A 13,375-nucleotide genomic window follows, 5' to 3' on the forward strand; every position below is an offset into this window, starting at 1 on the left:
CTCAAACTCCTAATCCCCCTGCCTCAGCATTCAGAATGATGGGATTATAAGCATCTGCCTCTGTGCCCAGAATTACATTGGTTACAATAACCAGCCTATGTAGATGAATCGTTTTCGCCCAAAGTCCACCATTACCATTAGGATCCACTTGGGTTATGGTGTGTGCTGTGGGGTTTGATGTACGTATTCACCATGCTGATATCACCCAGACTCCTTGCACTGCCCCAAAAGTCCTCTGTGCTCAGCCTGTTCATCCTTCTTCCTCCCAACCCCCAGCAACCGCTGATCTTTTTGTTGTCTTTATAGTTGTACCTGTTCTGGTATGTCTTATGGGTAAAGTTATACAGTAAATAGACCTAGCAGATTGACTCGTCCACTTAGCAATATTCATTTAGGATTTCTCCACGTCTTGTCATGACTGATAGCTCTTTTTTTAGTATTGAATAATGTTCCATTGTCTGAATGTGACACAATGTGTTTCCCTGTTTGCCTACTGAAAGACACCTTGTTTTTTTCCTGGTTGGGCAATTATAAGAGTGCTGTAAATAGTCATCGGTGGAAGGCAATGTGTGGATATTGTATTTCAACTTATTACTTTTAATGAAAAATGGATATATCCTTACTCTCATAAATTCTTCCCTTCCATAATGTTTCCCTAAGGTGAGAGACAAGAGCAGCCAACATCTCCAATTTGTTGCAAAACGTTCTTATTAATTAGCCAAGAAACTGTGCTGGCGCAGCAAGTAAGCACTGTACTACAAATCTGTTTACATTGGCTTTGGAGGACATTTTAAAACAATTAAACTATCAAGGGGACCTGGAGACAGAGCTTTGCATTTTAATGGGAAATGATTGAATCTCAGGCATTATTGCCTCTGATGTGTCTAGGGCTTTAAGAAGAGAGCACAGTATTGATTAAGGCCTCCAGGAAGGCAGGAAGCTTGCCTGGGCTGCTTGACCACAAAGCAATGAAAGCTTGGAGACCTGCAACCTCTTGGGCTGGGATTAAAGGCCACCTGCCCGAAAATTAACTAGATTTGTCAATTTGTCTTTAGTTTGACTCTGTCAGTAGGGACAGATGATGGATTGTGAACTTCAGAGGAGTACTATTGGCTGATTTGCAGAGAGGGAGAAAGACAGGAATGGAGGGAGGGGGAGAGAGACAAGGGGGGAGATGGTGAGCCTCATGGCATCCATTGGAAAAGGTTGAATGACACAGCCTTAGTAGTTACTCTAAGATGTTAAACCAATTGTATATAGTCACTCCTGTGTTAACTAATGCAAAACTGCATTCCACCATCTATGAGTATGTATATATTACAATTATGGTAGCTACTCTCCCAGTTGAATTACATTCACCTTTTGGGGTATGCCTTCCACCAGCTAGCTTGCTTTCTTTCTTTCTTTCTTTCTTTCTTTCTTTCTTTCTTTCTTTCTTTCTTTCTTTTGATTTATTTGTGAGTGCTTGTTACATCATACTTCCCTGTAGCCACTTATTGCCCAGTAAGTTAGGGACCATGTAAATACCTGAATGCAACCACACTTAATGTATGTCAATATAAGTTTTGGTTGGCTACAGTGAGGTGACCAAAGAAGCCGCTGTCACTTGAGAGTATGAAGAGGCTGGCACAAAGGTCTTCCTTGAGAATATTGAAAGGATAACTAGCAGAGGATCTTGAATAAACCAGTACAGATGTAGAAGAACCTTAGTGTATATAGACAACTTATCTTGTTACTGTGGAGTTGCAGGGACTGCCTTGAACTGAGGATCTCCTGTACAAACCTGACACCCTGGTACTTTTTAAAGGGTGGAGATTCTTAGTCCTAAGGTGTAGAAAATGAAATCAGTTAAGCAATGACAAAGTTATTGGAATATATTAGCACCTAAAGGTAAATATACCCAATGAGTGCTACCATGCCTATGCCAGTTTGTTGCTTAGCATCCTCCCATACTTTGCAAGACTGCTTATTGGAGAACAAGACACTTGCTTCCAAAATAAAACTCCTTTTGCAAAACATGACCAAGTGTGCCTTGCTAAATCAGATTGTGCTCATTCATACTACCTACCCAAGTCCAGCCACATAGATGACTAGCAGAATAGGGCTACCCAGAATGTGAGTTAAGGTAGGAACAGAGACACGGGGGAGGAACCAGTGGTTGTTCATATGTTGGCATTACAAGCAGCCAGAGAGTAGCACAAAGGTCCTGGGTAGCTGGAATTGTTTTAAGGGAGAGGAGAGAATGGGTAGCACAACTACATTTCACTTGCCTTGCAGTTTGGCTTTGTGTCAGCCCTTAGTTTGCTTATTTCTGTATCTAGACATCAAAAGAGAGCTGTTCCCATGCCCAGGAGTCCCCCTTGTCCACTGCACTGACCAATGCAGACCCTGCAGAGCCATTATAAGAAGTTGTGGCACAGCTGAAAGACTGAATCTCTTGATCAGACCTGATAAGACCACTCCTATGGAGATGACTTAATTTTGTCCCTTGGGGAATGCCTTTTTTTAAAAGCTCTTACATTGGCCAAGGAGGCTGCCTCCATATTAGGGTTTTCTATTTTTATTTGAAGAAAGTTGGCATCTCTCCTGTGGAAGGAGTTCACTGAAGCCTGAATTCTTCCATTAGCCATTTTGGTTTGCAAACAGGGATCTGAGCATATGCAACTGTCTGCCTGGGAGTCTGAGTCTGGCCTGGCTTCCCAGTCAAAGGACAATGGGGAAAGACCCCACACCACAAGTTGAATTTTATCATCTTGTCCTCTTAAGCATGATTTACTATTGAACAAATGGTTTTCTAAAGTGACAAAGCTAGCTATATAATTTGCAGGGTTTGGTAAGAAATAAAAATACAAGATATCTTATTCAAAAAATGTTGAGGAATTTCAAAACGGTGATCAAACAGCATCAAAACAAGTGCAGGGTCCTTCTCAGAGCATTGCCCTGTGTCACCGCATAGGTCACACCTCCAGGACAGCAGCCCAGCTGAGGAACAGCTCCCCTAGCCTTTTGATTTTTAAGGGCTCCTGATGTTTAGATCCTTATGCTGTAGATAGCTGGTGGGCAAAAGGAGAGGGTGTTTGATATCATTGCGGAACAAATTTTCTCCATCTTCTGCCTCCTGCTGAAATCCCATCCTTAGAGCTAAACCAATTCTGCTGCAGGCTGAATCCCTTTGGGAGGGGCTAACATTCACAGCTGTTGTCTGGTACACTCTTAATGTTGGATGGAAAAGTGGAAGGAGAGAGTACAAGGCAATTGTGATTATGCTGAAAATCTTAAGGAGAAATATGTAAGTTCATGGGATGCTTTAAAATAGACATAATCTTTCTTCCCGTAGAGCCCTCAATATGGGTGACAGGGCTCCATAAATAGAGCTCCCTTGTGGGTGTCAGGAATTCTTCAATATTCACTGATAGTGACAATATTCAGAACTTGAGGCAGATTTCCTTTCTCACTGACTCAAGGGAAGTTGTCCCAGAGCCACACAGGAGAATCCAATCTGTTCAGTAGGAAAGACTCATGCGCTCCCAGAATAACTTAAATTTCCATTTCTATTTGCATTTTTTACCAAAATACTGGATCTTCCATAAAGCAAAAATAAAAAGAAAGGCAATTTGGTTTGAAATTTTGCTTTTCCCTAAGGTTTTTATACATATACTAACACTATTGAGTGCTTCAGTAATATGTATGCTATAATACTAAAATAGGTTATTTCAGTTATAATTAGTTGAAACCCTCCTCAGAGGCAGCTAGTATATTTTCTGAATTTTTAACAAAGAGATTTAATAAGAAAGTATATTTTTTAGGGAAAGAACTGAAAATTCAGATAGAATTACAACATTTTTAGAAGTAATTGTTGCAGAAAATTGAATAACTATAATTCTTGCAAATGTCTGTTTTGCTTGTAGCATTTTCTATTCATCAATAATTCAATTTCAAAGTAAAAGATACATTTCTACCTCCCTTAAAGCTACTGAGGAGCCTCTCAGACTACAAGATTCCTGACTGTGGGAGAAACATCTACCAAATAAGCCAGCTCGCAACAAAATCTCGTGCTGAAGGATCCTGTTACAGACCATTTTTCGTAATTCTAGAAGGCGAAATACAATTTTATGCTTGGAAATAATAAGTTTAGGAAAATAGTATGAGCAAAGCCTACATCTGCATCCAAGCAATGGTCTGATTACTGCCAGAACAATACTGCTACATGATGAATCATTAATGATCTGTGAGAGTCATAATGGTCTGTCACTAATGCCCATTAATGATCTCTCTATACCGCGAGTATGGGCTTGATGTTTCTGGCCAGTACCTTGGAGAATACTTTAGATATGCCTTAAACTTTCTCTGATCTCTCTCTGTGTCTGCTCCAAATGTAGACAGCAACTGTCTGGGTAGGACCAGCTTATAAAGAAGCATGGCTTTGTTAAGGAAATCGTATTCAGGTAAGATTTATTTAAGTACTGTTTTTGAAGGATGTAGATTTGTCAGCTTGTTCTGGACACTGATGGCTTTGTAGAAATTAACAAATTTATGCCGGGGTTCTTTCCATTGAGATCTTTGTTCTTTCCAGCTGGGACAGGAGGGAGCTCTTCGTATCATGAACTCAGACTCTTCAAAAAATGCATCCTTTGTTTTGTTTTAAGATATCGTCATTGAAAAGTAAATGAGCATATCTGAGTATTTAAAGTTCTATTTGTATTTAGAAAATGGTGCACTAGATGATTCAAAATACATTTCCTACATCTAGATTTGAGTTAACTCCGTGCATACAACACAAAACACTAATTCTGATTTATGAGGCAATAAATAAATAATTGTAATTAGCTTGAAATATATATAATTTAAGCTTAGTGAAAGGAAATAAAAAGAGGTAACAGTGCTACAGACCGGAGGTTGCGATCACACGTTAACCCTGAGAATCGTATTAGGGAAATCTTGGAGGAGAGGCAGTCCATAATGTCTTTGGGGAAGTAGGAGAGGACATGCTCCTCCATGGCGGCAAGGGAGATGCCGCAGATTGCTAGCCAAGGGGACCAACGCCCCAGAGCCTCCAGCTATTCCCAGAAAACAATTGGAGAGGAGCTTTCTGGAGCCAGCCGCCACTTTCCAGCATCTTTGAAAATAGCAGGACCAGGAGCCTTTTAGAGTGAAAATCACTGTACTGGCTACTTTTGCATTGAACATTAAATATGCAATTAAATGAAAAAAAAATGACATCATTTCTCGGGAAAGTTTTTTTTTTTTTTCATTTCTTGCATTATTGGTGTAAAGTAACCTCATGAAGCATATACTTTCTTTGAAACCCTTGGCACTTTCTTTATCATTGAACTTGAGGAGAATCCAGGCAATGCTAACCTCTTTAAATGTTTCATTTTGCAAGAACATTTTGTTCAGATGAATGATTATTAATTGCTATGTTTTATTTCTTCAAAATCCTCCCCACCACCCTGAAACTGCTGAGTAGCATGTGTGCATGCATATAATGAACTGGAATTAATAAGCTTTCTTAGAGTACTTTATGGGACCTTCTGCACTACTTGGAGTGATCCTAGAGCAACCCCAAAGTGCTGGGATTGATCTGTATTATTACATTGGCATCATTTATTTGGTTACTTGAATTGATCTTCCCAAGAAAAAGAGAACATGACTCACTTGAAGGTTAGAGCAGCAAAGGTAAAGTAATGCTGAACATCGTTAGAGAATTTAACCTTATTCCGGTAAATCATGGCTCTGAAACAACTCTTAGAATTTTCACCTGCCTGTCTTTATTAAAGGGAAAAACAGACTCTATGCCCCTAAGCTCAGGATACAGTGTATACAGTTGAAAAAAATTATTTCCTTCACTGTATAAAGTAATTGAGTACAATGAATACGTTCCTTGCTGAATAATGTCTGTGACACAGACCTTATGTTGTCACCAAACGATGATTACATTGATATGTGTATCTCTTTATTTGAAATGGCCACATTGCTTTCTAAGCTGTTGAGTTAGATTCAAACACAAATCAACCTTATGCTTACAAAAGACTTCTGGATTGACTGATGGAAAGTTATAAATAGACATGTCCATTTTAGTAGATGTATGCTCATGGGAAACCTAGCCCCTTTGTGGCAGTGAATGCAAAATATGGGACAGAGCAGCCGTGACTGAAGATGCTGCAGGTGTTCTTCTTTGAAAGGAGTATTAAAAGAATCTGATGCTATGTAGGGTAGGCTTTCAGTTCACAATAGCACAGTGCGAACGAGACCCAGAGAGGCTGACATAGTCAGAGAGTGGCAACTCCCAAGGATGGTGAGGTAGCTTATTTCATTACTGTAAGAAAGAAAAACACTTCACCCCTCATACACAAGTAAAAGTAGCCCAGACACTGCACCACCAAACTCTCTAAAGGACTTGTTTCAATAGCTCTTCAAGGTAAGAACATTCACCCTCATTCTGTTGCCTCCCATCTAGTCCTTAGGGAAGCTGAGCACTAAACAATAGTTGTCTTCATGTAAGTGTTCACAGCCTGGACGCTGTTCTGATCTTGCTTGTGTAAATTGAGAAACTCAAGTTTCACTCCTTTATACTTCTGGTCTCATTTCTAACATACAAAGTTCTGGCTCAAACTCTACTTTCCTGAGTGTTTTTATTCTTGCCTTGCTACCCTCTGCTTGCCTGGGACTCCTTCTGCTCTTCAAGATCCTCTCCTATTCCTTTCTTCTTTTGGGTGGTTGTGGTCCTTGAATTCAGTTGTCATTCCTAAATCTGCCTAGTTGTCTACTCGTAATCTTAATAACTTGTAGTATCCAAAATACAGAGCATGTGAAAGCAGATTTTCCTCCCTTAGGGGAAGGCAGTAGTCAATACATTTAAAATCATTTTCTTAGCTATAAGCACATAAGAAATTATAGATTTATTCTTTTCAATCAAGAGTTCTTTAGTCCATTTTCAAAGGATGCAGGTGTGTACTTTAGGTGACCATAGGCCACTCATTGCAGACATTGAAACTATTGTCACCTAGGCAGTGCCTCGAAGTGCCTTCCTATAATGTGCAGTTCTGATGGCCCGGCCTCCAGCTTATGCTCACTAAAACATTCAGTGTTTCTGAGTGATTAAATATTTTCCAAATGACTGCGTAGAACACTGCAAAATATTTCAGTATATTTTATTTAGGAAATTATTAATCAATCCATGTAATCCTATTAAAAAAAACCCAAAGTGACCTTTATAACACGTAATGGAAGTCTGTATTTAACTTTTAGCAATTTGCTTTAGAACCTGAAAGCTTTGGAGTTGGCAATGTTGTTGGAAATGGTAGGGTACCTTATCTGAGCAGCTAAGCTCTGGTAAAAGAGAAAAAGATTATCCATAGGAAACAAGTGCCTCCTGGGTAGTGTGAGTTTCTAAGATCCTCTTGGAATACCGGTCTCATGAGAGAAAGATGAACATGCCATAACTTTCCTTTTACATTTTTGCAGTGCCACTGAGCCCACCTACACGTTTAGGCATATCTCAATTGGCAACATAAGTATATCTTGCTTTATACAATAAGATTGTTTCCAGAAAATTATATATAAATCGAGTTGTATTTGAAATCCACATGGGGCGTGCAGTAAGAATAGGAGCCTTTTGTGAATGTTTCTATAAATTGAAGCTTTCTTGTATCATAGACATATTGAAAATATCACTCTTTAATCTCTCCATTTAAAAGTCTGGATTTTTTATACCACAATGAAAACAAGATATCTACATTCTGTTCAGGAAGAATTATTTTGCCAGGGTTTACTTAGCGTATATACATTTTAATGTAATAATACTTAGTACGAATGCTAAAAATAATTACATTTAAATCTGCTTGAATTTTTCTGCAGGTTTAGCAATAGTGTTCCTTACTGTTTAGCAGCTACTACCTGATTTGACATAATTTTTAAAGATCTTACCAAGGGAGTTGTAAATGATAGGTATGGACACTTTTATATTTAAATAGGGCATGTAAATATCTTCTGGAGCCAAGATTCTCATGTGTTGCCCATACAAATTCCCCATGTTTAGTTTAAGAGGCCGCTGTAGTGTTTAAATATTAGCTCTTTCCCAACACAATCCACTTTTCTCTTTGTTTTCAGTGGGCTGAGGTACAGTTCAGGAGTCACTCTTTGCAGGGCAGGTTTAATGTTACTTGTGCAGACACCAGGTCTCCAGAGGAGTCAGAGTTAATGATGTTTGCTAAGACCTTTTGCATTATTCTTTGTGCAAATACCAAATATAACACTATTCTTTGCAGTTTCCATTGTTCCATTTGGGCTTAACTCCACAGCTGAGCAAGAAAAGCATATCTTTCCAGATCTAATACTAATAAATATAATAAAACCTGAATAAGTCCTTCAAATGTCATTGTGAGCCTTAATCATCTCAACACTGGATGAAGAAGCACCTAGAACATTAGTAAAGCATGCTTCTGGGTGTGTCTGAGTGGGTCATGCCCATGTGAACTTGAGGCCTATGTCTAGTTTCTTCTCCATTTCCCTCTGGCACTGTTCTCTGCTTCCCTGTCGCCAGGAAGGAAACACCTTTCCACCTTGCCCTTGTTGCACCACACTCACCTTGAAGTTCACTTCTTTGGAGTCTGCTAACCAAGGCTGAATCCCCTGAAAATGTGAGGCAAATTAAACCTCTCTTCACTCACCTTGTGGGTATCTGGTATTGGGTCAAATGACAGGAAAGCGGACTCATACAGGCATATTCATTATGTTCTTTCTTCCATATAGCCCTTTTCTGGCTTTACTCTGAATGCTAACCAAATGCAGACAGAGGATGGTTGGCTTCATTCTATAAGCAAAGCCCATAGCCATGTGGTTCACCATATTTTTCTAGTCATAGCTCCTTCCTTCTTTCCCTAGTAGCACTTCTGTAGCCCTTTCTGGCTCTTCCACTGCATCTAAATGATTGCTAAATTCGTTAGTGTGCACTCTATGCAGTTCCCTACCTGTGATGTGATAAGTCCTGATGAAGACACCCAGACGAAGCAGCCATACAGCATGCCTTCTAGGACTGTGCAATCTGGTTGCCCAGTGAGCTTATACCAAATACATTGTGTCAAGTGTAATAATTACAATGTAAAAGCCACAGGGGAACCGGATTAGGATATTAGATGCCCTCTGCTGACTGGATTTGAGATGCCCTCACTGAGGAGGTATACTTTTACCCAGGAATTAAATATATGAGTACTTTTATCATGTCCTTTATATGTCATTTTTAAAAATTTAATTATATTTTGAAAAGTAAAAGCAAAGCCAGAACAAAAATCAGAAACAAAGAAAGAAGCAGGGTAATATACAACAATACATATGTTACAGATTTTCAAACCAAGAGTAGCTGATTAACAATGGTTTATATAAGACCCAGACAGATAGCTCAGTGGTTCAAACTCCTGCTTAGGCACTCAGGGACTGGGGTTTGATCCCCAGTGTGCTGTGGCAGTCCTGTTCCCGGGGCTTGCTGAGACTGTGGTTGAGATTGGGTGTAGTGGTGCACGCCTGTATTCCCAGCACTTGGGAGGCTGAAAATAGGAAGATCATTATGAGTCCAATCTGTGTAGCGAGACCCTATAGACTCTGTACTAAATACGTAAAAAATGGTTGATATAGTATTTACTTTATCATCAAAGCTGTTACTCAGATTAACAGATATAGTTATGTAAGATTGGATATATGGTTGGATATTACCACTTGCTTTTGAGAAACCCTAAGTTTTTGTTCTTGTCTTTTTTTTAACCTTTTTTAAAGTTCATTTTAAAGAGGGTATAGTAATAATTGATGTGACATTAGAAATACTACACATTTAGAAGACCAAGATGTCAGGTATTCGACCATAGGGTTTGTGTTACACATTGCTATTTTCGATGTAGTTGCTTAGATCGCATATATCAGCATACAGAAATTTTCAAGGTGAAAATTCTACACATTAACGGCTATTTTCAAAGAATGATAGAGAGTTTTAGTACAATCACTTCAGTCATCCTGCATATATACTTGCATGTTTTTTCCCTACCTTTTTTCTTATCTCCTTTCTTTCCTCTTCATTGCTTAATCCTTAAAGTCACTTCTTTGTGTTTTACTATATCTGGGGAAAAGTCTTATTTCATTGAAGGTATAAAAAGGGAATGCCTTAGAAAATATCATACCACAATGAGATACGCCATTTTTATACTTCCAACCAAATAAGCTTTTTCCCCAACTCTAAAAATCTCATAATCACGAAACCAATCATGACATCCCTTCTAAAAAAATCGTTCATGTTGTAGTTAGAGTTTGTAAGGAAAAATGCTAAATACAGAACATATTGTTTATAGGGTTATTTTATAGTAGTCACCCAAAAAGTCAAATGTAGAAGAGTGCCAGAAATATACCCATGCACTAGAGACCCAAAGGATGCAGCCAAGAGCTGGGATCCCATGGCAGCGTACCACAGGAGCCCAGCCAAAGGCCTAGGGCCCATGGCACTGTCTCATCCAAGTCCATATCAAGGATCTACATGAGGAAGGCCCAAAATTCAGTGGTGAAAGCTTAGAAAGTCTGCACTGGTAAGGTGACAGATCTGTACCAGAAGCCAAAGGGATCTACACAGGATCCAGGAAGCAGCGATCAAGGCCAAGACAAGTGCTCCCCTGAAGAGAACTGCTGCCATCTACAGCGACAGCAAGGATCCAAGCTCGTCTGGCCAGAATGGAAGAGTTCATATCAGGAAAACAAGCCACAGGAAGCTTCTCCAGGAAAATCAACAGCATGCAGTCCTCCCCTCCTGTTCTGTTTTTATGCCATTAGCAACAATCCTTAAGTGGATGCTCCATGTCTTGACTCAGGCTGACACAGTTCAGCTAGTATTCCCCCTTAAACTGACTATTAGTTAATCCACTACACCTCATATTGTGTATGCCACCATTGTACTTCTTTTCCTCATGAGATTATAAATTTCTGGGAGCCCAGACCCATACTCAACACTTCTTTTTATTTTCATAATATTTACAAGACCACAAGACTAATAACAGTAACTGATATATGTGTGTGTGTGTGTGTGTGTGTGTGTGTGTGTGTGTGCATTATTTGGGCAAGTCCTGAGAATTCTTTGGCTTCTTAGCTGACCACTGCTCTAAAGAAGTATATCAGGATAATTGGGGCAAAAGTAGTGAAATTCACAATTACTAGTTGGGAGCTTAGTCCAAGCCTTTATATAATCTGCCAATATAGACTGCACTCCATACAAGGTGGGATGATCCTTTATCTGCTTTCATTCACTCAATTATGTGGAGAACGTACTATGTTTCTGGCGCTGTTAGCTTCTGAGTTTGTCCTACTGAATCGAACATAGGTTACATGCTTCAGAAGCAGCTCAAGAAGCTGTTTGGTGCCTTTCCCAAGGTGATAACCCTGTTTTATATGTTGTAGGCCTCCAAACACAAAGTAAAGTGGAACCATGATTAAGAAATCTGGTTCTGTTTTATAACCATTCCAAAATATTTCATTCTCTAAGTGCGTGATCCACTTGATCCTGTTGTCAAAAGCTTCTTGGCTTTTCTTCATTAAGAAGAGGAGGCTTAAATAATTGCCCTAATGATTAGAATGTATAACCAGGAAGTAACAGCTATCATTTGTTAGGCATCAACTGTGGGCAAGTCCTTAGCTTAAGTACTTCACAGATGGAACTCCAAGTCTTATAATAACCCTGCAAGATAGCTTAGCAGTCTTCTTCATTTTATATGAGGGACACTGAGGCTCAGAGAGCATAAATAACTTGGCTGAGGTCCCACGTTAATGATCACTGGAGCCAGTTTTTAAAGCACACATAATGTTATACTATCTCATATGGATTTTTGGCAGATATTGCTTTATTGACTGGCTGATTATTACCACTATGATTGATCTTTGTTTATTCAAATTCCAGTAGAAGTAGTTGCTAGTCTTTCAGTACTATTAATCCTGGACAAACATCTTTATATTCCTAGTGGCAATTGTGTGAATGCTTCATGATTTATAGAAACAAAGCTATTGTCTTGATGCAATATTTCTTATTTCCCTCTAACATCATTACATAGATACTTATTGGCAGTTCATGTAAATATCACAGTAATATTTAGAATTTCAGTTCAATTATAATCTCTCTAAGATACTCAAAGTTTGAAAAAATGTCAACTCATCACAATAAAATAAGATAATCTGGTTTTATAGACATGTGAAAGCTGATTCATAACTCTTATAACTCATGAAAATATACAAAATCACATTTCAAGCATTAGATTCAATGTTGTCTAACTACATTACTTCTATATAGTAAAATTCTGCATTCTGGGCTAAAAATTCTGCAACCCAGCTGTTCCAAAACTTTAGCATGTGCCATCAGTATCTTCTGTGAAACTGGTTAAAATTGGAGAACCCAAGCTCAGTTGGTGAGATCCCAAGAATCTACACTTAATAGACGTGCCATGTGACTCTGATATAGGAAGACCATATGTACTATCCCTAGAAATCTCCTGTAAGGATTCGTCTCCACGGATATCCCTCGTACCAGTGTTTGCCCTTCTTGCCTCAGCAGACTTACTCATCCACACACAAGAAGTGAGCATAGATTGTTTTTTTTTTCATAGATTGGTTTTTAAAGTTGTTTTGCTACTTATGTATAATTTATACACAATAAAGTGCTCAGATGTTAAGACAGTTGGATCAGCTTGGAAATTGCATAAACTTATATTGCAATCTATTCCTGTATCAAGATACAGAATTTTTTCATAGCCCCATAAGGTTTTTGAATGCTCTTCCTCATGACCAATGTCCCTCTGACATTTGAAATAACCACTAAGTGTATTTCTATTACTATAGTTTCCCTTTCTTTAGAGCTTCATATAAATGGAAATATTCATTTAAATGGAAGGCAAATGTGCTTTTTTGTTTGTGTCTGGATTCTTTCATTCAGAATGTATGGTTAATTGTGTATCAGTAAGTCTTTACATTCTATTGCTGAGTAGTATTCCATTGTACGAATGTGCCTGTTGGTTTATCTGTTCACAAATTCGGAGACATCTGGATTGTTTCCAGCTTTTGGCTTTAATGAGCAAAGCTTCTCTAAAATTTTTTTTTTTGTATTTTAAGGAAGGGTCTCCAGAGTGCTCGCTCAGTGTCTCACTACTAGATCGGACTCACAGTAATTTTCCTGTTTACAGCCTCCCGAGAACTGGGATTATAGGTATGCGCCACCACGCCCAGTCTCAATTGCCATCTCAACAGACCCTGTGGGTGGGACTGGCATGACATGCACTGGATTGAACCCCTGGTCCCTGTGTCTGCTTGCAGGTGCTTTAATCTGCTGAGCTATTTGGCTGACCCTTCTAAATATATATAT

General features: G+C 38.9%; 1 protein-coding gene across 4 annotated transcripts in view; it reads left to right on the forward strand.

The window, feature by feature from the left end:
• Fgf13 (fibroblast growth factor 13) overlaps nucleotides 1-13,375 on the forward strand; it is a 675,218-nt gene that overhangs the window by 534,384 nt on the left and 127,459 nt on the right. Inside the window, exon 1 of one of the 4 annotated variants that reach the window (XM_004639346.3) lies at nucleotides 4,284-4,445. The exons of the other annotated variants lie outside the window; for them this stretch is intronic. Coding sequence (XP_004639403.1) covers nucleotides 4,418-4,445 — 28 coding nt within the window. The 5' untranslated portion in view covers nucleotides 4,284-4,417. Of the gene's footprint in view, nucleotides 1-4,283; nucleotides 4,446-13,375 lie in introns of those variants that run through there. 4 annotated transcript variants of the gene reach the window in all.

Source organism: Octodon degus, unplaced genomic scaffold (genome assembly GCF_000260255.1).
Source record: "Octodon degus isolate 3935 unplaced genomic scaffold, OctDeg1.0 scaffold00110, whole genome shotgun sequence".
NCBI lineage: Eukaryota > Metazoa > Chordata > Mammalia > Rodentia > Octodontidae > Octodon > Octodon degus.